Source organism: Mustelus asterias, chromosome 6, assembly GCF_964213995.1.
Source record: "Mustelus asterias chromosome 6, sMusAst1.hap1.1, whole genome shotgun sequence".
Classification (NCBI taxonomy): Eukaryota; Metazoa; Chordata; class Chondrichthyes; order Carcharhiniformes; family Triakidae; genus Mustelus; species Mustelus asterias.
Window position 1 is genome coordinate 103,678,388 of NC_135806.1, and position 25,708 is coordinate 103,704,095.

The following is a 25,708-nucleotide window of genomic DNA, read 5'->3' on the forward strand; positions in this document are numbered from 1 at the left end:
AATTTCAGTCTCCATATGGACTGCAGCACATATTGGGACGTTTGCAAGTTATTACACATTATTGCATGGTGCAAAATAACAGGGACAAGAAAATAGCCCAGAACTGACATTTAAGAACAGCTATAAATATGCTTGCATATAGAATTTTCCACGCTTTATGCAGTCTAATTAGTTGCACTGCAGCATCCAAAATCTATTTTTCTGTGTCATTATCTATTCCTTATGGCAGTTAGCTCAACTCTTATGACTGTTCTCAGCCTGGTTGTGCCATTCTGCTGCATGCAGCTTTGCTGACTGCGGACACACTACCTGGCACACTGAGTCTGTGCGTCAGCATTCTACGTTCGAAATGAATGAAAAATCAATCTGTGTGACTGCAGTGATAGCACTGTCCACTCTAACCTAGTTTCTACCTTCTCTTCTATATTGCTACTTCAAGTGATGCCTATGTTTGAGACGGTGAGTTGATCTGTGTTCTATATTCTTGTTTCAGTTCTGTTTGAAGGATAAACCTAAAATACTGCAAAGTGTTCTCTGCAGTTCTGAGCACATGCCTGAATGCAGTGTTGAGTTGTTTCACGATACTTTATTTATCGTGTTCATTCTTCTAACTCTAGCTGTTTTGTATCAAAATTAAAACAGTATGAACAAAATTAAACTGCAAATATTGTATCACTATCCCAAACTAATGCTAGAAACAGGACAGTTTTTACTTCTCTCTTCAGCCTGAATGCCTTAAATAGGGTAGAAGCTGTTTTTAAGGCTGTACTTGAGGGCTTTTGTGCTAAGCAATCTATGGGTCAATGTTGCTGATGTTACAAGAATTGGATTTTAATGTAATAAGAGTACACATTCCAATCTTAATATTTGTATCTGTTCTTTAAATTCCACTGAGGATTAGCATAATTATCACTCTGTGTTTTTGACTGCAGTGAGCTCAAGACAGTTTGCAGCTGCTGAAATCTCTGCTCATTTATTCAATTACCCAAATTCCTTTAGTTTTTCCCACAGTGAAGTGAATTTTCTGCAGCCACGATGACTCCTCTGCTGTTACTTGCTCTGGTGTCCGTTTGCTGGGCTGATTCGGATTTTGGTGAGAACTCGACAGATCCAAAATACTTCAGGACGGTCTACATTGCAGGTAAGATGGTCTCAGCAATATATTTCTATCTTTGCTAAGTAGTGTGTCTATCATGATGGTCCACTTCGACTATTATTGAATTCATGGAAAATTCCATAAGAATTAGTACATCCTGCTTAAAAGATTAAACATAAATTTCATTAATTCAATATGTGTTGTCACTTAATGCACACTAAGGTGTATATTAAATACAATTGCGTATAAGTTGTTGAAACAGTTGATTATTACTCTTTTCAATTATTCTCACATATGCCCAATAATTATTCCACTTTTATCTATTTCATAAGCAACCAGCAGGTAACAGCAGAGCTCTCTCGTCTCATTCTTCACTGGCATATTCTGTCAAATTAATATAGCACCTTCCTTCTCCACAGCAGTCTCTCAGTTTCTGGCAGTTGCTGATCTCCCTTACCAGCTGTTCCTTCTGTGACTGTCTCATAAGCAATGGAAACCATGGCCTTGAAATTTTCGCATTTCAGTGTCAAAGGATGTGCAGGTTTCCCAATATCTGAGGTTATACCAACTCCTCCTGTGTAAATAAAAAAACATATTTATTTACCACTTGATCGCATCCTGAAGTGTTTTGCATAGAATGAATTATTTTGGAACAATATGTTGTCAATGAGGCAAACAGGGCAACTAGTTTGCACAAAACCGGAAATTAAAAATGAGATGAGTGGCTAATTAACCAGGTTTCTAGTGCTATTCATTGAGGGTGAATGTTGGCAGATTATATAGGGAATTTGGAGCAGGAGTAAGCTGTTCGGTGCCTCGACCATCTTCTGCCATTCAATAAGATCATGGCTTATCTGACTGTGACCTCAACTCCACATCCTCCTACCACTGAACGCCTTTGACTCCCTTGTTGATCAAGAATCTCTCTATCTCTGCCTTAAAAATATTCAATGATTTTGCCTCTACCGATCTCTGGGAAGAGCATTCCAAGGATTCACGACCCTCTGCGAGAAGAAATTTCTTCTCATCCCTGTCTTAAATGGGAGATCCCTTATTTTTAAACTGCAACCTCTCTTTCTAATCTCTCCTATAAGAGGAAACATCCTTTCAGCATTCACCCTGTCAAGTCCCCTCAAGATCTTACGATTCAATCAGATCACCTCAATCATTTAAACTCCTATAGGTACAGGCCCAGCCTGTCCAATCTTTCCTTTTAAGATAGCCCCCCCATCCCAGGTATCATTCGAGTGAACCTTCCCTGAACTGCTTCGACTGCATCTGTACCTTTCTTAAATAGGGAGATCACCCAACTCACTTAACGGGCAAAACTTTCCTTTTGTTTTGAAGTGTTGGCTCAAGCAAGAAAAGCAGTGTGTAGCCTGTTGGCTGCACTGCCAGTTTTTCCCACCATATTTTTCAACACTTTGAGAAAAGAAGTGCTGGAAGCAGGTCTCACGTCATCACGCTGGCCGGCAATGTTGGCCTTCCAAAAGAAAAATGGTGCCCTGATCTAACAGAACTAAAGATTAAATAAGGATTCCCTCACACACATAGGGAACCCCTCAGCACAGACACAAGGAAACCCCCCCCCTTCCCCCCAAGAACATAGGGAACTCCCTCCAAGGACTTCCCCAGAGGAAGGTGCCCCTGGCACGGCCCCCACGGACACTGCCCCCCCAAGCAGTACCCAGGCATTCTCCCTGGCACTGCCCCTTGCCAACCTGCAAAAGATTTATCCAAAATCTCTGCTTAAATGTGACCATAATGCCTCTTTCTGTGATCTTTAACATATGCCTGAATCAATAGAATAGAAAGGCAATCACTTGGCTCCATAAAGGGTGGCATGTCAGGTCACTCATCAATACCCAGCTCTTTCTTGGAATCTCACCTTATCTTTGATCACATGGTTAGGATTTCACTGCTGGTTTTGATATTTTACCATAACCTAAATTACTTAACCAAATAATAGGACAGATTGCATGTATTAAAGATGACATTTCAGAACCAGCAGCCAAAATTTGTGAATTGCTGGTTCATAGGATCTGCAGTCATTGTGTTGAAAATCATTGATTAATGATCACAGAAACCTTACAAGAAACATTCCAAATAGTTCTCGGAAAAGTGGTGTTGACAATGAACTGATGGGCTTCACAAGACACACGTCACATTTCGCTTCTTGCTGATAATAGCTGCTGTCTGGTAAATATCCAGCCCCATGCTTTTTTTAATCAATTTTGGTAATATTACCAATAGCCATTCCATTTTGTTTTTCCACCTATTGAATTCTATTCCCTTACCCTGTGCCAATATTCAGTTTCTGGTTGAAAAGTCATGAAGCTTAGAATCAGAGAATCCCTACAGTGCAGGAGGAGGCCATTCAGCCCATTGAGCCTGCACTGACAAAAATCCCACCCACGCCCTATCCCCATAACCCTATGCTAATTCCCTAACACTAAGGGGCAATTTGGCATGGCCGATCCACCTAACCTACACATTTTTGGATTGTGGGAGGAAACTAGAGCAATCGGAGAAAACCCACCAAGACATGGGGAGAACGTGCAAACTCCACACATTTACGGGGAGGTGAAAAATGCTGAAAATAATCAGCAGGTCAGGCAGCTTCTTTTTAAAAAATAATTCCAGGGATGTGGGTGTCACTGGCTAGGCCAGCATTTATTGCCTATCCTAATTGCCCTCGAGAAGGTGGCGGTGAGAGGCCTTCTTGAACTGCCGCACTCCATGTGGTATTGGTGCGCCCACAGTGCTGTTAGAACATAGAACAGTACAGCACAGAACAGGCCCTTCGGCCCCCGATGTTGTGCCGAGCTTTATCTGAAACCAAGATCAAGCTATCCCACTCCCTATCATCCTGGTGTGCTCCATGTGCCTATCCAATAACTGCTTAAATGTTCCTAAAGTGTCTGACTCCACTATCACTGCAGGCAGTCCATTCCACACCCCAACCACTCTCTACGTAAAGAACCTACCTCTGATATCCTTCCTATATCTCCCACCACGAACCCTATAGTTATGCCTCCTTGTAATAGCTCCATCCACCCGAGGAAATAGTCTTTGAACGTTCACTCTATCTATCCCCTTCATCATTTTATAAACCTCTATTAAGTCTCCCCTCAGCCTCCTCCGCTCCAGAGAGAACAGCCCGAGCTCCCTCAACCTTTCCTCATAAGATCTACCCTCCAAACCAGACAGTATCCTGGTAAATCTCCTCTGCACTCTTTCCAGCGCTTCCACATCCTTCTTATAGTGAGGTGACCAGAACTGCACACAATATTCCAAATGTGGTCTCACCAAGGTCCTGTACAGTTGCAGCATAACCCCACGGCTCTTAAACTCCAACCCCCTGTTAATAAAAGCTTACACACTATAGGCTTCTTCACAGCTCTATCCACTTGAATGGCAACCTTTAGAGATCTGTGGATATGGACCCCAAGATCTCTCTGTTCCTCCACAGTCTTCAGAACCCTACCTTTGACCCTGTAATCCACATTTAAATTAGTCTTACCAAAATGAATCACCTCATATTTATCAGTGTTAAACTCCATTTGCCATTTTTCAGCCCAGCTTTGCGTCCTATCTATGTCTCTTTGCAGCCTACAACAGCCCTCCACCTCATCCACTACTCCACCAATCTTGGTGTCATCAGCAAATTTACTGATCCACCCTTCAGCCCCCTCCTCTAAGTCATTAATAAAAATCACAAAGAGCAGAGGACCAAGCACTGATCCCTGTGGCACTCCGCTAGCAACCTGCCTCCAATCTGAAAATTTTCCATCCACCACCACCCTCTGTCTTCGATCAGACAGCCAGTTACCTATCCAATCGGCCAACTTTCCCTCTATCCCATACCTCCTCACTTTCATCATAAGCCGACCATGGGGGAACTTATCAAATGCCTTACTAAAATCCATGTATATGACATCAACTGCCCTACCTTCATCAACACACTTAGTCTCCCCTCAGCCTCCTCCGCTCCAGAGAGAACAGCCCTAGCTCCCTCAACCTTTCCTCATAAGACCTACCCTCCAAACCAGGCAGCATCCTGGTAAATCTCCTCTGCACTCTGGGAGGGAGGGAGTTCCAGAATCTTGAACCAACAGTGAAGGAACGGCGATATATTTCCAAGTCAGGTTGGTGAACGTTGGGAGGGGGAACTTCCAGGTGGTGGTGTCTCCAGGTATCTGTTGCTCTTGTCCTTCTAGATGGTAGTGACCATTGATTTGGAAGGTCCTGTCTAAGGACCAGTAAAACAGAGTTAATGGGTTGGACTTAATGGCAGTGAGGAGGGTCTTGCCTGCCAGTTGAAGGACTACTCAGGCATTTAACTGGACAGAAATGGGTCCTCCCTGGGATCAAAGACCCTGGGGGCAGATGTCACTACAAACAAGGGAAACAGTTAAAGACTAAGAGGTCTCCCTTTTAAGACTGAGATGAAAATAATGTTTTTCTCTCAAAGGGTCGTTAATATGTGAAGTTCTCTTCCCCATAGAGCAGTGGAGGTTGAATCATTGAATTCATTTAATGCAAAGTTAAATTTTTATAGAAAAGGGAATAAAAGGAAATAGGGGCAGATGGAAAAATGGATTGGAGACCACAACCCAGGTCAGCCATGCTCTTACTGAGCAGGCTCAAAGGGCTGAATGGCCTCCTGCTACTCCCATGTTCCTCCATATGTGGCTTATAATCCCTGTAATGGCCCCTGTAATGAGCTAGAGCTAGGTACATCCACGTGGAAATCATTGTAAGATAAATTATTGAGATCCTCAGGTAACATCTTTGCCACCTTGTTCAGTCTTGGGATACTTTACAATATGCCTAAGAACGTATCAAAAAATCTGCTCCATGTTACACAACATTGCAAGAAAGAGAGAAAGGAGAATTATTTCATTTATGTGAGACCAGCCAGGACATAGATGAAGACGGTAATGAAGATAAGTAAAAGTAGGAGCTTAAAGGTGATGATCTGATGCACACCTTAATTCATCACTGTTTTATTGTTTATTCATTGAATTATATGATAGTACAAGATAATTAAAAAGCCACAAGCCACACTACCCTTAAATGTAACATGCAACACTCAAGGTTATTGCTTTGCAGTTCTTATAACAAAATTGAAGGAATGTTGGAACATGATCCTCAAAGTACTAGTAAAAATGTTAAAACTACATGTATTAAAATGGAATTTGACATATTCATTCACCATAACATTCTTTCCCCATTAAAAGTTATCATACCTTCTAAAATATCCCTGCTTACAATCTGGGTTTGAAATTCTGTTTATAGTAAACATTACATGCAATGCACTCAGAAATATAACTTTCATACCAGAAAGTAATAAAATAATAGTTAGTCTTCTCAACATTCTTCTTCAAAGCTGCTACTTTCCACTCCTGATTCAGTGCATGTATGTCTCCAATCCTTCATGCCTAGTTAGTACCCAAACAATGGGTCTGTAAATGTATGGTTGGCTTCACACCTGCTATGTCCATGGGGAGCTTTTCCTTTATTCGCTCATGGGATGTAAGCGTAGCTAGCTGGGTCATCCCAACTGCCCTCCATTTCAGAAGGCATTTGAGAGTCAACCACATTGTTGTGGGTCTGAAGTCACATCTAGACCAGACCTGGTAAGGACAGCAGATTTCCTTCCCTACAGGACATTAGTGAACCTGATGGGGTTTACAACAATTAACAATGGTTTCATGGTCATTCAAATTTCACCATCTGCTGTGGTGGGATTTGAACCCGGGTCCCCAGAGCATTACCCCAGGTCTCTTGATTACTAGTCCTGTGACAATACCACTAGGCCACTGCCTGCATAGTATGGAGACTTGTTTATGAATGCACACAAAAGAGGAGACAAAATAACAGTTCAGTGATAGGCATCCTTTTTTTAAATTCATTCGTGGGACATGGGCATCGCTGGCTGGCCAGCATTTATTGCCCATCCCTAGTTTCCCTTGAGAAGGTGATGGTGAGCTGCCTTCTTGAATTGTTGCAGTCCTCATGCGGTGGGTTGACCCAAAATGCCATTAGTGAAGGAATTCCAGGATCTTGACCCAGCGACTGAGAAGAAACGGCGATATATTTCCAAGTCAGGATGGTGTGTAGGTTGGAGGGGAACTTGCAGGTCTTGGTGTCCCATGTATCGGCTGCCCTTGTCCTTCTAGATGGAAGTGGTCGTGGGTTTGGAAGGTGCTGTCTAAGGTTCTTTGGTGAATTGCTGCAGTGCATCTTGTAGATAATACACACTGCTGCTACTGAGCATCGGTAGTGGGGGGAGTGAATGTTTGTGGATGTGGTGCCAATCAAGCAGGCTGTTTTGTCCTGGATGGTTTCAAGCTTCTTGAGTGTTGTTGGAGCTGCACCCATCCAGGCAAGTGGGGAGTATTCCATCACACTCCTGACTTGTGCCTTGTAGATGGTGGACAGGCTTTGGGGAGTCAGGAGATGAGTTACTCGCCGCAGTATTCTTAGCATCTGACCTGCTCTTGTGTTTATGTGGCTAGTCCAGTTGAATTTATTTGTGTAGTGGAAAGTATTTATCATGGTGCCTCCCTTTGTTGCCCTGTCATGCCCCATGTGGTAGTGTTGCATAGAACCATAGAACCATAGAAAATTACAGCTCAGAAACAGGTCTTTTGGCCCTTCTTGTCTGTGCCGAACCATTTTTTGCCTAGTCCCACTGATCTGCACTTGGACCATATCCCTCCACACCCCTCTCATCCATGAACCCGTCCAAGTTTTTCTTAAATGTTAAATTTACCACTTTATCCGGCAGCTCATTCCACACTCCCACCACTCTCTGCGTGAAGAAGCCCCCCCCTAATATTCCCTTTAAACTTTTCTTCTTTCACCCTTAACCCATGCCCTCTGGTTTTTTTCTCCCCTAGCCTCAGCGGAAAAAGCCTGCTTACATTCACTCTATCTATACCCATCAAATTCTTATACACCTCTATCAAATCTCCCCTCAATCTTCTACGCTCCAGGGAATAAAGTCCCAACCTATTCAATCTCTCTCTGTAACTCAGCTTCTCAAGTCCCGGCAACATCCTTGTGAACCTTCTCTGCACTCTTTCAACCTTATTTACATCCTTCCTGTAACTAGGTGACCAAAACTGGACACAATACTCCAAATTCGGCCTCACCAATGCCTTATATAACCTTACCATAACACTCCAACTTTTATACTCGATACTCCGATTTATAAAGGCCAATGTACCAAAGGCACTCTTTACGACCCTATCCACCTGTGACGTCACTTTTAAGGAATTCTGTACCTGTATTCCCAGATCCCTCTGTTCAACTGCACTCTTCAGAGTCCTGTACGTTCTACTTTGGTTTGTCCTTCCAATGTGCAATATCTCACACTTGTCTGCGTTAAATTCCATTTGCCATTTTTCAGCCCATTTTTCTAGTTGGTCCAAATCCCTCTGCAAGCTTTGAAAACCTTCCTTACTGTCCACTACACCTCCAATCTTTGTATCATCAGCAAACTTGCTGATCCAATTTACCACATTATCATCCAGATCATTGATATAGATGACAAACAACAATGGACCCAACACCGATCCCTGCAGCACACCACTAGTCACAGGCCTCCACTCAGAGAAGCAATCCTCCACAACCACTCTCTGGCTTCTTCCATTGAGCCAGTGTCTAATCCAATTTACTACCTCCCCATGTATACCTAGTGACTGAACCTTCCTAACTAACCTCCCATGAGGGACCTTGTCAAAGGCCTTGCTGAAATCCAGGTAGACAACATCCACCGCCTTCCCTTCATCCACCTTCCTGGTAACCTCCTCGAAAAACTCTAATAGATTGGTCAAACATGACCTACCAAGCACAAAGCCATGTTGACTCTCCCTAATAAGTCCCTGTCTATCCAAATATTTGTAGATCCTATCCCTTATCACACCCTCTAATAACTTGCCCACCACCGACGTCAAACTTACTGGCCTATAATTTCCCGGATTTCTTTTGGGACCTTTTTTAAACAACGGAACAACATGAGCCACCCTCCAATCATCCGGCACCTTCCCCGTGAATACAGACATTTTAAATATGTCTGCCAGGGCCCCTGCAAGTTCAACACTAGCTTCCCTCAAGGTCCGTGGGAATACCCTGTCTGGTCCTGGGGATTTATCCACTCTGATTTGCCTCAAGACAGCGAGCACCTCCACCCTTTAATCTGTAAAGGTTCCATGACCTCCCTACCTGTTTGCCCTATTTCCGTCGACTCCATGCCCGTTTCTTCAGTAAATACGGATGCAAAAAAACCATTTAGTATCTCCCCCATCTTTTTTGGTTCCATACACAGTCTACCACTCTGGTCTTCAAGAGGACCAATTTTATCCCTCACTATCCTTTTGCTCCTAACATACTTTTGATAAGAATTTATAAGAATTTGATAAGCGTTTGATAAGGTTCCCCATGGTAAGCTTTTACAGAAAATACAGACACATGGGATTGAGGGTGATTTAGTGGTTTGGATCAGGAATTGGCTAGCTGTAAGAAAACAAAGGGTGGTGGTTGATGGGAAATATTCATCCTGGTGTTCAGTTACTAGTGGTGTACCGCAAGGATCTGGTTTGGGGCCACTGCTGTTTGTCATTTTTATTAATGACTTGGATGAGGGCGTGGAAGGATGGATTAGTAAATTTGCGGATGACACTAAAGTCGGTGGAGTTGTAGACAGTGCGGAGGGAAGTGGCAGGTTACAGAGGAACATAGATAAGCTGCAGAGCTGGGCTGAGAGGTGGCAAATGGAGTTTAATGTGGAAAAGTGTGAGGTGATTCACTTCGGAAGGAGTAACAGGAATACAGAGCACTGGGCTAATGGTAAGATACTTGGTAGTGTGGATGAACAGAGGGATTTGGGTGTCCATGTGCATAGATTCCTGAAAGTTGGCACCCAGGTTGATAGGGTTGCTAAGAAGGCGTACGGTGTGTTAGTTTTTATTGGAAGAGGGATTGAGTTTCAGAGCCATGAGGTCATGTTGCAACTGTACAAAACTCTGGTGCGGCCGCATTTGGAGTATTGCGTACAGTTCTGGTCGCCGTATTATAGGAAAGATGTGGAAGTGTTGGAAAGGGTGCAGAGCAGATTTACCAGGATGTTGCCTGGTATGGTGGGAAAATCGTATGAGGAAAGGCTGAGGGGCTTGAGGTTGTTTTCGTTAGAGAGAAGAAGGTTAAGAGTAGACTTAATAGAGGCATACAAGATGATCAGAGGATTAGATAGGGTGGATAGTGAGAGCCTTTTTCCTCGGATGGTGTTGGCTAGCACGAGGGGACATAGCTTTAAATTGAGGGGTGAGAGATATAGGACAGATGTTAGAGGTAGGTTCTTTACTCAGAGAGTAGTAAGGGCGTGGAATGCCCTGCCTGCAGCAGTGGTGGACTCGTCAACGTTGAGAGCGTTCAAGTGGTTATTGGATAAACATATGGATGATATTGGAATAGTGTAGATTAGAGGGGCTTTAGATTGGTACCACTGGTCGGCGCAACATCGAGGGCCGAAGGGCCTGTACTGCGCTGTAATGTTCTATGTTCTATACCTATAGAAGCTCTTTGGATTTTCCTTCACTCTGTCTGCCAAAGCAACCTCATGTCTCCTTTTAGCCCTCCTGATTTCCCTCTTAAGTAGCTTCTTGCACTTTTTATACTCCTCGAGCATCTGATCTGTTCCTTGCTGCCTGTACATTTCATACAACTCTCTCTTCCTCTTAATCAGTGTTACAATCTCCCTCGAGAACCAAGGTTCCATATTCCTATTTACTTTGCCTTTAATCCTGACAGCAACATCCAAACTCTGCACTCTCAAAATTTCTCCTTTGAAGGCCTCCCACTTTCCATTTACATCCTTACCAGAGAACAGCCTGTGCCAATGCACACTTCCCAGATCCCTTCTCATTTCATCAAATTTGGCCTTTTTCCAGTTCAGAACTTCAACCCGAGGACCAGATCTATCCTTATCCACGATCAGGTTGAAACTAATGGCATTATGATCACTGGATCCAAAGTGTTCCCTCACACTCACATCCATCACCTGCCCTAACTCATGTTCTGCTCCTAAGTGATTACATTACACTGGGAGAGGCAAGTGTTGTTGCTGACTGGGAGTTCTGCTGCAGAGCTTCCCTGAATTGATCCTGATGAGAATGATTCATATTCTTCTACAGATGGTTCCCCACTGGTTGGTCTGTAATTATGATGTGAAGATGCCGGCGTTGGACTGGGGTAAACACAGTAAGAAGTTTAACAACACCAGGTTAAAGTCCAACAGGTTTATTTGGTAGCAAATGCCACTAGCTTTCGGAGCGCTGCCCCTTCGTCAGGTGGAGTGGAGATCTGCTCATAAACAGGGCATACAGAGACACAAACTCAATTTACAGAATAATGATTGGAATGCAGTCTTTACAGATAACCAAGTCTTAAAGGTACAGACAATGTGAGTGGAGAGAGCATTGAGCACAGGTTAAAGAGATGTGTATTGTCTCCAGACAGGACAGCCAGTGAGATTCTGCAAGTCCAGGCAAGCTGTGGGGATTACAGATAGTGTGACATGAACCCAAGATCCCGGTTGAGGCCGTCCTCATGTGTGCGGAACTTGGCTATCAGTTTCTGCTCAGCGACTCTGCACTGTCGTGTGTCGTGAAGGCCGCCTTGGAGAACGCTTACGCAAAGATCAGAGGCCGAATACCCGTGACCACTGAAGTGCTCCCCCACAGGAAGAGAACAGTCTTGCCTGCTGATTGTCGAGCGGTGTTCATTCATCCGGTGTCGTAACGTCTGCATGGTTTCCCCAATGTACCATGCCTCGGGACATCCTTTCCTGCAGCGTATCAGGTAGACAACGTTGGCCGAGTTGCAAGAGTATGTACCGTGTACCTGGTGGATGGTGTTCTCATGTGAGATGATGGCATCTGTGTCGATGATTCGGCACGTCTTGCAGAAGTTGTCGTGGCAGTGTTGTGTGTTGCCGTGGTCACTGTACTCCTGAAGGCTGGGTAGTTTGCTGCGGACAATGGTCTGTTTGAGGTTGTGCGGTTGTTTGAAGGCAAGAAGTGGGGGTGTGGGGATAGCCTTGGTGAGATGTTCGTCTTCATCAATGACATGTTGAAGGCTCCGGAGGAGATGCCATAGCTTCTCTGCTCCAGGGAAGTACTGGACGACGAAGGGTACTCTGTCCACTGTGTCCCCTGTTTGTCTTCTGAGGAGGTCGGTGCGGTTTTTCGTTGTGGCACGTCGGAACAGTTCCGACACGTCATTGATGAAGATGAACATTTCGCCAAGGCCATCCCCACACCCCCACTTCTTGCCTTCAAACAACCACGCAACCTCAAACAGACCATTGTCCGCAGCAAACTACCCAGCCTTCAGGATACAGTGACCACGACACAACACAACACTGCCACAGCAATCTCTGCAAGAAATGCCGGATCATCGACACAGATGCCATCATCTCACGTGAGAACACCATCCACCAGGTACACGATACATACTCTTGCACCTCGGCCAACGTTGTTTACCTGATACGCTGCAAGAAAGGATGTCCCGAGACATGGTACATTGGGGAAACCATGCAGACGCTACAGCAACGGATGAATGAACACCGCTCGACAATCACCAGGCAAGGCTGTTCTCTTCCTGTTGGGGGGCACTTCAGCGGTCACGGGCATTCAGCCTCTGATCTTCGCGTAAGCGTTCTCCAAGGCGGCCTTCATGACACACGACAGCGCAGAGTCGCTGAGCAGAAACTGATAGCCAAGTTCCGCACACATGAGGACGGCCTCAACCAGGATCTTGGGTTCATGTCACACTGTCTGTAACCCCCACAGCTTGCCTGGACTTGCAGAATCTCACTGGCTGTTCTGTCTGGAGACAATACACATCTCTTTAACCTGTGCTCAATGCTCTCTCCACTCACATTGTCTGTACCTTTAAGACTTGATTATCTGTAAAGACTGCATTCCAATCATTATTCTGTAAATTGAGTTTGTGTCTCTGTATGCCCTGTTTGTGAGCAGATCTCCACTCCACCTGACGAAGGGGCAGCGCTCCGAAAGCTAGTGGCATTTGCTACCAAATAAACCTGTTGGACTTTAACCTGGTGTTGTTAAACTTCTTACTGTGGTCTGTAATTACTCAGTGATCTGACATCCACCCAACTCTGACACAGAATAAAAATAGGAAGCTGAAAATGAACAAAGTAATGGAGTATTTTATCTGCCTCAACTTAATAATAAGCTCTGTGCAACAAAGGTACAGAGTACTGCAACAATGTTTCGATTCAGCTTTGCAAGGATATTTTAGCCTTAAAATCCTGCAGGTTTCCTGTCATAATTCCAGCAAATTTCTCAGACAAAACTGCAAAAAAAATCTGAAAGTGCTGGGTACAATGGGAGACCAATATACCTCCTGTGGAATTTCAGCACCTATATGATATAACTTTGGAGAAAGGCAATAAATGCTGGCCTAACCAGCGATGCCCACATCCCATGAACGAATAGATAAAAAATAGCCCAAATGCATCAAGGAAAAGATGCCCATTTTCTGTACCCTCACTTACATGAGAGAAGTGACCATTTTTTCTTTTGAGTTGTATCACTCGTCTTCCATTGGCGAGCATCGTCTGAGAGCGATTTATCTTAGAGATAGAACACAATGTCCTTGAAATCACAGGAATTCTTACATGCATAATGTCAACATGCAGTGTAATTTGTATGGCCATATATTTGCACTGTATGGTTTAATGTTGCTGATATACTGTAACCATAGTAGTGTGGCTCTGACAACTTGAAACATTAGCTCTATTCTCTCTCCATAGTTGGTGTCAGACCTGCTAGATTTTCCAGTATTTTCTGCTTTTGCTTCAAACCGCAGCATCCGCAGTAATTTGCCTTTAGAAACAATTGCAGTGATGTTTTATGATATTGTTCCACACATAGGCAACTGAATGCAGGTATTGCTACCTGCCTCAATACATACAGATGATATTCTATAAAATACACAACAGCTTTAGCCCCTGACCTGGATATTTTTTTCCCCACAGTGAATACAGGATCCTCCTTGGCTCCATTATGCCATTCCTGGCAAATCAAATTTAGCTTCTAAAGGGGAGGGTGGATTTCCTTGTGTTTTCTCCCACTCCACCAACCTAATGTTGGCAAGGTTGGGCAGAAACCTTGTGAACACGCTGTTTATATCTTTTTCTTTGCTCTAATTTCTTCCTGAGTCATTCGATGGAATCTTACCCACTTCCACTGAGGTGCCTTTGAGGTGGCGGACTGAGAGGATGGTAAGACTGGTGGGCATTGGACCGGTGGGTCAAGCCAATCCTACTGAAGCCAGTTGAAAATGGCATGGGTTACCTGTCTGGCACCAGCTGGTAGCCAATTTGCGTATATGTGCTCAGTTGTGGACAGATTTGAAATGCCACTGGTATCTTCCTGGCAACGGACGGGCCCCACACAGATATCTGGTGCCAACCTGCCACCACTGTGGCCGGGATTGTCCTTCACCCACCCACCCACCCACCCATTAGAGGTTCATGAATCAACGGGCATTAGCTGTAGTCGCAGGTCATCCTGTGGAGGTGTTTCTCTTCCACCATGATAGCCTGGTATCTATGGCCACAATTTAAGTTAACAGAATTGAGACACCTTCAGATGGTACCTCAAGATAGAGCATCTTGCAGTCCCCCTCCTACAATGACAGTGCTCACACCTGCTGATGACTGCCACCCTTCAAGACTGTAGGCCCTCTGATCGGGCGGGCAGCCTCAGGAATTCCTCCATCATCCTTCACTGGATGGCAGTGATCTCCCGAACGATCATCACTGATCTCACTGGAACGACGGGAGGTTGAGGGACGACCTGATAGAAGTCTACAAGATTATGAGGGGCATGGACAGTACATTGGTACTGACTCCAATTGCACTAATCACCCAGAGATCAACAAATGCAGCACAATCCACGATTCCATTCTGGATCTTCAACAACTTGTCTTTAACAATAAAACAAATCTCAAGGTGCTTTGCAAGAGCATTAGAAAACAAAATATGGTACAAAGTCACAGAAGGAGATATTAGAGCAGATGACCAAATGGTCAAAGAGGTCGGTTTTCAGGAGCATCTTAAAGGAGAAATGTCAGGTAGAGTGCTGAGGAGACTTTTAGGAAGGATTTCCAAAGCTTCGGGGGCAGGCAGCTGAAAGATGGTGGAGAAATTGGGAAAAAAGGATGCTATAATTAAATGAATGCTTGTTGGGTCTCATATGAAATGAAGAACTTTCATTTGAAAAAAAATTACTTTCTACTGAACCAAAAAGGGATTGCTGCTACAAGTCATATGGCCACAGGGTTGGTCTTTTATTCTAGTAGCTACCATCAGGAGTTACAAGAGCAAAATAATCCCTCACTCAGCTCATTGAATCACACACCTAATTTTACAGATCCCTTGTAATCGACAAAAGCAGAGGAAATGCAAATGAACTGGCTTCTCAACCAGAACTATCACAAAAGAGCGAGATCAAAACTCAATACACTGGAAGAGATGCTAATAACCACCTTGTCTCTCTCCTGAGGAGGAACAATACTATTCTGGCCAGAAGCACAGAAACTGATTGTTAAACTGCAACTAACAATTAATGGACCATATTACCAAATCTCTGGCCTTTTGGGCAGTTTTAACATTTTAGTTTCACAAGCAGTCTGCAGTTTAACGTCCAACTGGTGAACTACCAAAAAGCAGACATCCAACAGAACAGCAGCATGATCCATGACATCTGTCTCTGCTGGAAGATATCCCACCATCGCCTGCAGAAAGTGTGTGTGTGTGTGTGTGTGTGCAGTTTGCTACAATGGAGGAAAACGCTGAATTTTCTGGAAGAGGATTAGATCATGTGCCTTGGGCCAAAAGTGGGGGCTAATCCTGCTCCAGTGGGCAGTGCCACCCTGGGATCTCATGTTGCCAGAAGGGCCTAGTCAGTGGTGGCCCTTAATTGGGCAATGAACTAAATTGCCTGGTGGGGAGCGGTGCTACTAAGATTCCTCTTGCTGGCTTTATGCCATGGCTCCTCTCTTGATCAATCAGTTGCCTTTCCGCTGACTTAGGCAGTCCATTATTCTGGTTAAAGCCCCAGTAAGGGGTGATTTTGTGGTCACCTGCCATGTGCAGAAGCTCAATAGAGGCGGCTTCCGTGCCACAGGCTGGAGGAGGGGAACCCATTGATGGGTCCAAAAGCATGAAAGACCACAACCAAATGCAATCCAGCAGAAGGGTTTTCATTCCATCCCAATGGATCTGCCAGTCTAGCTTTTGTTTAATTCTTCAATGGTGTGCAGTCTCAGTACCCAGTTTAGCAGCACCCATATCTCCTCGTGGAGCTGCTGAGGCTTCTGCCCTCTCATAGCATTGAGATCCCACCTGTCAGTGAATTAGGAGGCTGCTTCACAGCAGATGACAAATGCCGGATCTCTTTGATCCTGACGTTGGGGTTCCAAAGCCCACAGAAAAATCCAGCCCCATTGGTATCCAGGGGACACTGCTTTAAGGTGATTGGCAAAAGAACCAACATGAGTAAAAAGATTTTTTACACGCAGTGTATCATTATGATCTGGAACCCACTGCTTGATGGTGGCTTTCAAAAAGGATTGATTAAGTACATGCAGAGAGAAAAATTGCACATCTATGGGGAAAGGGCAGGGGTGCGGCACTAGCTGAGTGGCTCTTATAGAGAGGTGACACAGGCACCATATGCCAAATGGCCTCATTCTGTGCTTTAATTATTCTGTGACTCCATAATAACGGCACCTGTTATTATTTTTGTGCCAATGTACTGTTAGCTTCACAAAAACAGCATTCCCTGTCTGCCTCACTATTGATGTGGAGATGCCGGAGGTGCCTCACTATTCACATGCAATAAATGGCACAAAGTAGTTATAATCGCGACGTAGATACTAAACCCACTGTAAATATTTAGGACTAGTAATTATAAGCCTAAATATCATTTTGACCTTGTGATGAGTGTTAATGACTGCTGAGCAATCTTTGGCTATGAGTTGTATTCAGAAATGTTTAAAATGTCAAATTTTTAGTTTATTCTTACGTTTCCTGTTCCATTTTTTTCTCTCTCTCGTAACCACGTCTTGCTTTCCCTCTCTCCATTTCTCTTTCTGTACCTGATTTGACATTGAATTCACCCCCTTGAATTCACCCTCTTCCTCAGCCCTCCCTCTCGCTATTGCTCAATCCTTCAGTCTCATTGGGAAAACAGATATCCCGTTGGTTGCCCTATCCAGTCCAGTCCCAGATGGCCTGATTCCCTCACTGCATCATTATCAACTCACACTTTCAGTGACTTTGTGGGCTAAAATGTTTTGAGTTGAAAGGGGCGGAGGTAAGTCTAACTAATAGCAGATGCCATTTATTTCCCTGAAGCAGCAAAATCTGGCCCCTGTGATTTGAAGGAAATTGATTAATGTAGATTAGAATCAATAGTAAGAATTGATCGTCTTGGATGATAGACGGAGATCATTGATTTGGAAAAGCTGCTGAATGCAAGAGCAAAGTGTGTCTTGGGAATCCTGTAAGTGAATGAATGGGCCATTGACCACAGTATGGATAGAACTTGAGATGGAACCAGATAGCCACTAAAAAGGATCTTAGTCTTGGAATGTTAAATTACAGCAAATTGTACAGATTGAACATTAGATTGATATTTACTCTTGACTTTGGGTGACATCCATAAGTGGCCAGAGCTTTGTGGTAAATAACATAGTCTTAAAATAAATTACATGTAATAGTCCCTCTCAATCATCTCTAATTATTTTTGCAGTATGTTAATAATTTAAAGCTGTAGAGGTGAAATTAATCAGAAAGTGATCCTTGCAGTTGCACCAAGGTTATGCATGCTTGTACCCTACCCCCGATCCAGGTGAAGTCTGTAAAGTCACTGGGAATGCTACTTAATGACCATGGGGCTGGTAGGCACCCACACCACTCCAGTGCTCGTGACCCATTTGACTAAAACTTCAAACACCGGAGTTGCAGCAGGAGCGTGGTGAACTCCTGCAGAACTTTGGGTCCAGTTTATGGGAACATAGGAAAAGGAGTGGGCCATTCAGCACTTGGGTCCGTTCTGCCATTCAGTCAGATTTTGGATGATCTGTACCTCAACGATTTATATCACTTAATCCATATCACTTAATGCTTTTATTTTTTAAATTAACAGTTCTCAATCTTTCAAAATTCCAATTACCTGAAATCCATAGCTCTTTTGAGGAAAAAGTTCCAGGTTTCTACCACCTTTTGTGTGAAAGAGTCCTCCTTACTTCACGACCAATTGACCTAGCTGCAATTTTAAAATTGTGCCCCTTGTTCCTCTATATCACTCTAATTTCTTTTTCATTTTAAAGATGTCAATTACTCAATTTTTGCCTTGAATTAGTAAGTTCCTACATAAAGAAGCTGTGTTTGCCAGGGCTTCAAACTGGGTATCCGCGAGGCACTGTGGGCTATCAGTACCAGCAGAATTGTATTCAACCACTATCTGTAAGCTCATGGCCTGGCACGTCCCTCACTTTCCCATTATCATCAAGCTAGGGAATCAAACCTGGACCAATGAGAAGTACAGGAGAGCATGTCAAGAGCATGAGGTTCAACCTGCTGAAGCCATACTGCAGGACTAGTTGCATACCAAATAGTGGAAGCAGCATGGGATAGACAGAGCTAAATGACCCCATGCTCAGTAGATCAAATCAAAGCTTTGCAGTTCTGCCACATCCAGTCATGAGCAACTAACCAGAGGAGAAGACGCCACAAATATCTCCATTCTCAATGATTGAGGAGCCCAGCACAACAGTGCAAAAGACAAGGCTGAATCACTTACATCTTCAGCAAGAAGTGCAGAATGGGTGATCCATCTTGGCCTCGTCACGAGGTCCCCAGCAACACAGATGTCAGTCTTCAACCAATTTGGTTCACTCCACATGATATCAAGAACTGCTGAAGGCACTAGAAACAGCAAAGGCCGTTAGACCGTGACAACATCGCTGCTGTAGTACTGAAACCATGTGCTCCAGAACTCGCGATACCTTTTAGCCAATGTGTTCCATTCCAGCTACAACACTGGTACGTACCTGGCAATGTGGAAAATTGACCAGGTGTGTCCTGTACACAAAAATCACAACAAATCCAACCCAGCCAATTACCGCTCCTATAGTCCACTCTCAAACATCAACAAAGGGTGGGATTTTATGGCCTCATTCGTCCCAGACCCATAAAATCCTATCTGAGGTCAACAAACCTTTCCATTGTCCACCCCTCATCCACTCCGATTCCTGTGGTGGGTGGGGCAGTAAAATGCTGACCAAAGAAGTGGAAGGTGTTGGCACTAGTGCTATTAAGTGGCACTTACGAGCAGTAATCTGCTTACTGAACTCAGTTTGCATTCTGCCAGAGCCGCTTGGCTCCTGGCTTCATTACACGGACTAAAGAGCTGAACTCTATAGGTAGGGTGAGAGTGACTGCCCTTGACCCTAAAGTGGCATTTGACCAAGTGTGGCATCAATTAATTCTGGCAACATTGAAATCAATGGTAATTGGGGGGAAACATTTGGAGTCATGCCTAGCACAAAGAAAGATGGTTGAGGTATTGGAGGCCACTTATCTAAATCCCAGGACATTGCTTCAAGTGGCATCCAGAGAAGCGCCCTAGGCCAAACCATCTTCAGTTGCTTCATCAATGACCTCCCGTCCATCATGCATTCAGTGATAGGAATGTTCACTGAGGATTGCACAGTGTTCAGTACCATTGGTTAACTCCTTGGATACTGAAGCAGTCCATGTACTTTTGCAAGAAGTCCTGGACTACATGCAGGCTGGTGCTGGTAAGTGGTAAATAACATTCATACCACATAAGTGCCAGGCAATGACCAGCTCCAACAAGAGAGATCTAGCCATCTCCTCTTGATATTCAATGACATTACCATTGCTTAATGCTCGAGCATCAATATTCTGGGGATTACCATTGACCTGAAACTGAACTGAACCAGTCATATAAATATTATGGAACATAGAAACATAGAAACCCTACAGTACAGAAAGAGGCCATTCGGCCCATCGAGTCTGCACCGACCACAAACCCACCCAGGCCCTACCCCCATATCCCTACATATTTACCCACTAATCCCTCTAACCTACGCATCTCAGGACACTAAGGGCAATTTTTAGCATGGCCAATCAACCTAAGCCACACATCTTTGGACTGTGGGAGGAAACCGGAGCACCCGGAGGAAACCCACGCAGACACGAGGAGAATGTGCAAACTCCTCACAGACAGTGACCCAAGCCAGGAATCGAACCCAGGTCCCTGGAGCTGTGAAGCAGCAGTGCTAACCACTGTGCTACCGTGCCGCCCGTGGCTTCCAGAGCAGGTCAGAGGATGGGAATTCTGCGGTAAGTAATTGCCACCTGACTCCCCAAAGCCTGTCCCATCATCTACAAGGCAGATATCAGAAATGTGTTGGAAAGCTGTCCACTTGCTTGGATGAGTGAAGTCTAACAACACTCAAGAGGTTTCATACCATCCACGACAAAGCAGCCCATTTGATTTGCACCCTATTCCTTACCTTAAACATTCACTCCCTCCACCAGTGATGCACAGTGGCAACATTGTGTACCATATAGAAGATATACTGCAGTGACTAACTGAAGCTCCTTTGACTGCATCTTCCAAACCTGCAACCTCTAAAAGGGCAGCATACATATGGAGACACAACCACCCCAAAGTTCCCTCCAATCTATTTACCATCTTGACTTAGAATATCTCCCTGCCTTCATTATCACCTGGTCAGAATCCTGGAATTCCCTACATAAAAACAGCGTGAATGTACCTACACCAGTTGCACAGTGGCGGTTCAAGAAGGTGGCACACCACCTTTATAGGTAGGCCTAAAAGGTAGGGAATATGTTCGGCATAACTTGTGGGGCTGAAGGGCCTGTTTTGTGCTGTAGTTTTTCTATGTTTCTATGTTTCTCAAGGACAATTAGGAATCGGCAATAAATGCTGAATTTGTTACCAAAGCTCACATCCATGAAATCATTTTTTAAAAAGCAGTTGAAGCAACAATTCCAGCAGTTAGAAGACGGTGATTGAAGCATAATCAGGCCACCTATCCCTGAAGCATAAATCATTGCTTGTCAAAGCACACTTCTTTTAACACAGTATAGCTTTATTTTGTCAAAATTGCCTGCATGTTAAACCCTTCCATTCCTCCTTGAATGCTACATTGACTGGAAATCCAAGCCAAATGATCACTGAAGTGTGAGGATCCTTGCTGACTGTCTCCGTAATATCACAAGGTAAATCTTCCCAACAATGGATGAAAAATCATTTATAAGATTCACAATGAATTTTTGGCATGGAAATCCTCTGGTGGCTTTTCTATTTTTTGCAGGTTTATTCTAACAGTCTGCCTCAGTGCCTCTGAATGGTAAGAGTTCTGAGGTGTTAGTAGCTGCTCAAAATGACAATGAGCCTGTTGAGATGAAGGTCACTCTTCAGTTAGTACCTCCAAGTCTTAAAGTAAGCGTGTGACAGGCTTATTATTTGCTCCCAGTTCATCCACAGCCTAATCAGCCCTTCTTTACTCACCAGTGATGGAATCTGGGAAGTATCTGTGTTATTGTTTCAATATCTCTGTTGTGCTGCAAACCCGAGGGAAAACAATCTCATCAATGCAATCTCTAGTTGTTCCCTCTGAGCTGGGAACAGAGTGGTGGACCTTTACTATCTGCATAAGAACAGACCATAGTGGTGTTAAAGCCTCTCAAATACTTAGCGAGGGCACATTGGATAAGTTGTAAGTCTGAAATGTTGCTGTTGATAGTTCAGAATGTTTCACAGAATGTGGACACTGCTGGCAAGTCCAGCATTTACTACCTTTCCCTTAATTGCCCTTAAGAATGCGGTGGCAAGATGTCTTCTTAAATTGTTGCAGAATGTGTGCTGTAGGTACTCCCACAGTGCTGTTAGGCATGGAGTTCCAGGACTTTGGCCCAGTGACAATGAGGGAACCAAGTCAGAAGAATGTGTGACTTGGACAGGATCTTTGAAGTGTTGGCATTGCCTGCTGCCTTCTCGGTAGTACAGGTTGTGGGTTGGGAGGGAACTTATCAATTTATCAACTTATCCAATGTGCCCTCGCTAAGTATTTGAGAGGCTTTAGCACCGCTATGGTCTGTTCTTATGTAGATAGTAAAGGTCCACCACTCTGTTCCCAGCTCAGAGGGAACAACTAGAGATTGCATTGATGAGGTTGTTTTCCCTCAGGTTTGCAGCACAACAGAGATATTGAAACAATAACACAGATACTTCCCAGATTCCATCACTGGTGAGTAAAGAAAGGCTGATTAGGCTGTGGATGAACTGGGAGCAAATAATAAGCCTGTCACATGCTTACTTTAAGACTCGGAGGTACTGAGTGAAGTTGCACTGATCAAGTAATGGATCTTTCAATGGACCTTTTATAAGAGACACACTGCAGTTACTGTGCACTAGTCAAGGAGAGAGTCAATGTCTAAGGTGCTGGATGAGGTGCCAATAAAAAAGGCGGTTTTAATTGTCTTGGATGGTGTCAACAATGGCAATGAATGGTCATGAACAACTAAAGAGGAGACTCCATGAACATCCACATTCTCAATGATGGTGAAGCTCAGCACATGGCTGTAAAAGACAATGCTGAAGCATTTGCAACCACCTTCAGCCACAAGTGCCAGGTAGATTATCTATCTCAGCCTCCTCTTGCAGTCTTACAGGCATCAGCTAAGTTGATTAAGTCCATGTAAGGGCAAGAAATGTTTGAGCACACTGGATAAAGCAAGGACAATAGGCCTGGCAAAATCCAGCTGTCCTGCTGGAAACCTGTGCTCTAGAACTAGCCATACCTCTAGCTAAGCTGTTCCTGTACATATAAACACTGACATCCATCTGATTATGGAGATGCTATTAACTACCATAATCATCTCCTTCCAAGACATACTAGCTGCAGTACTGACTGCTGTTTTGATCCTGTTGGGGACTATTAACTTTAAAGAAGAAATTTGAACACCGAAGGATTAACCAACAGAACCACAGCGCAAGATCTTACATTTTTAAACAAAAACAATTTATTCTATATGAAGAGAAAATAAACAAAGCACGCATGACTAAAAACATTATGGCTTGTAAGACTTATCCTATAAATTCAGTTCTACTTTTTACTTCCTCTGAAGAATTCCCTTATCTTACAAAATTTGAATGTTCATTTGGATGAACCCAAAGGTATGCCACAGTCCTCTGGAATTTACTTCCATTCTCCTCTGAATTCCAGCTTTCCCTGAGGTACAAAATTTATGGGACCCCCACGGCCCAATCGCTGGCCCCGGAACATGTCTGAGCCTAGCCCTGACCTACCCCTCACAGCCCGCCTCGATTTCTCACCCAATCCCGATTCCCCCCCACCCCTCACCCCCCCCCCCCCCCCCCCCCCCTCACCGGCTGTCCCAACCCCCCCTCCCCGGAGCCCCAACACCCTCAGCAGGCTGCCTCCCCTTACCCTGATGGCCAGCCCCAATCACTGGTCGCCCTCCCCCACCGATTGCCCCCCAGAGGCCCCACCCCCATCTGGCCCCACCCCCATTAGGCCCTGCCCCCTTGGCAGTGCCCAATGCCGAGTGGGCAGTGTCAAAATGTCCCCTGGGCATTGGTACTTTGTCCCTTGGGCAGTGCCAGGAGGCCCAGGCTGGCACTGCCAAGGTGGCAGTGCCCAAGGAGCACCCCCAGAGCCCAACACTTGGGGGGGTCTTTTTTGCCCCCCTCCCCTTCACTCCAGTGGGGATTGGCCGCCAGCTCCCAGCAGGTGGGGAGCTATAGTAAACCCTACTGGAGTGAACCACTCCTGGCGGAGGGAGAAGCTAGTGGGCCTGGAGATTTCAGTCCTAGGCCCGCTCATAGGATTTAAATTAGATTTAAATTACCTGCTGCATACATTAGGCAGCTGTGCGCCGATTTCTGGCGCAGAGCTGACAGCGCCTGAAATCCCGTGCTGGGAGATGCGTGGAGGCCTGGAAGCCCAGTGCGAATCGTGTGAATTAGCTGCCACTAGAGTCTCCTGGACCACTGCGCTAAAGAAGCAGCGCAGCGGGATGGGAGAATCACCCCCTGTGTGTTTTCAAGAAGCAATTATATATGGCACTTGGGGCAAAGTGGATTAAATGAAATTGGGGAAGGTGGGATCAGGCTGTTGAGTTGAATGATCAGCCATGATCATAATGAATGGCAGAGCAGGCTCGAAGGGCTGAATGGCCTCTTCTTGATCCTACTTTGTATGTTTTTGTTTCTACAGTTAAAATTTTAATTCCTATAATGAAAAGCTGTATTCTAATTGTGAACCAGATTTTCACAACACTCCATCACCATAAATGGGTTTTTATTTTAGTCTAATTTCATTCATTAATAACTCCACTTTGCTCTCAGTTTGGAGTCTGTTTATTCACTGGTTTTGTAGGTGTCATCTGTTTCTCTAGAGTCTCCTGGCTCTTTTGAACTGATGCTTTTAAATGCCATCTTGGACCTTAAATGTCCCGGTCCTTCTGATGCTACCTAAGTTTTCCAAGCCTCCCTGTGCATAGCTATCTTAAAGAATGAGACTCCACACTTTTAATCATTCACTTTCTGGGCAAGAGGGGTTGATTGGCAGCCAATCAATTACTGGACTTGGCTACCTGCTGTAAGTTTAGTGGGAGAATAATATGCAAATACAGCATCTTCATGAAACGTACAGGATGAGCAAGGTGAGATAACGTTTTTAAGAAACTAATGGTGAGGCAACACAAATCACCCAGCAACTTGTAATGATGCACATTTCATAGAGTATCTCATCCTCACGAGAGATCATTGGACCATTGGCAGATTTTCACACTAGTAATGGTGTGCATTCCATTTTTTCACAAGGAAGGCATTCCCAATGACACGCTCCTGGTGTCATCACGCCAGTCTGGGAAAATATGGTTAGCTAGTGTGTCTGGAAATTGGGAAGTCCCACAACCCCAGGTTAAAGTCCAACAGGTTTATTTGGTATCACAAGCCACTAGCTTTCGGAGCGCTGCCCCTTCATCAGGTGAGTGGGAGTTCTGTTCACAAACAGGGCATATAAAGCCACAAACTCAATTTACAAAATAATGGTTGGAATGCGAGTCTTTATAGGTAACCAAGTCTTAAAGCTACAGACAATGTGAGTGGAGAGAGGGTTAAGCACAGGTTAAAGAGGTGTGTATTGTCTCCAGTCAGGACAGTTAGTGAGATTTTGCAAGCCCAGGCAAGTCGTGGGGGTTACAGATAGTGTGACATGAACCCAAGATCCCGGTTGAGGCCGTCCTCATGTGTGCAGAACTTGGCTATCAGTCTCTACTCAGCGACTCTGCGTTGTGTGTCGTGAAGGCCGCCTTGGAGAACGCTTACCCGAAGATCAGAGGCTGAATGCCCGTGACCGGTGAAGTGTTCCCCAACAGGAAGAGAACACTCTTGCCTGGTGATTGTTGAGTGGTGT

At 44.5% G+C, this 25,708-nt stretch overlaps 1 protein-coding gene across 1 annotated transcript in view; it reads left to right on the forward strand.

The window, feature by feature from the left end:
• The first annotated feature begins 1,035 nt into the window (after nt 1–1,035).
• hapln1b (hyaluronan and proteoglycan link protein 1b) overlaps nt 1,036–25,708 on the forward strand; it is a 60,461-nt gene continuing 35,788 nt past the window's right edge. Inside the window, exon 1 of the mRNA XM_078215424.1 lies at nt 1,036–1,141. Within this exon, the coding sequence (XP_078071550.1) occupies nt 1,036–1,141 (106 nt within the window). The remainder of the gene's footprint in view (nt 1,142–25,708) is intronic.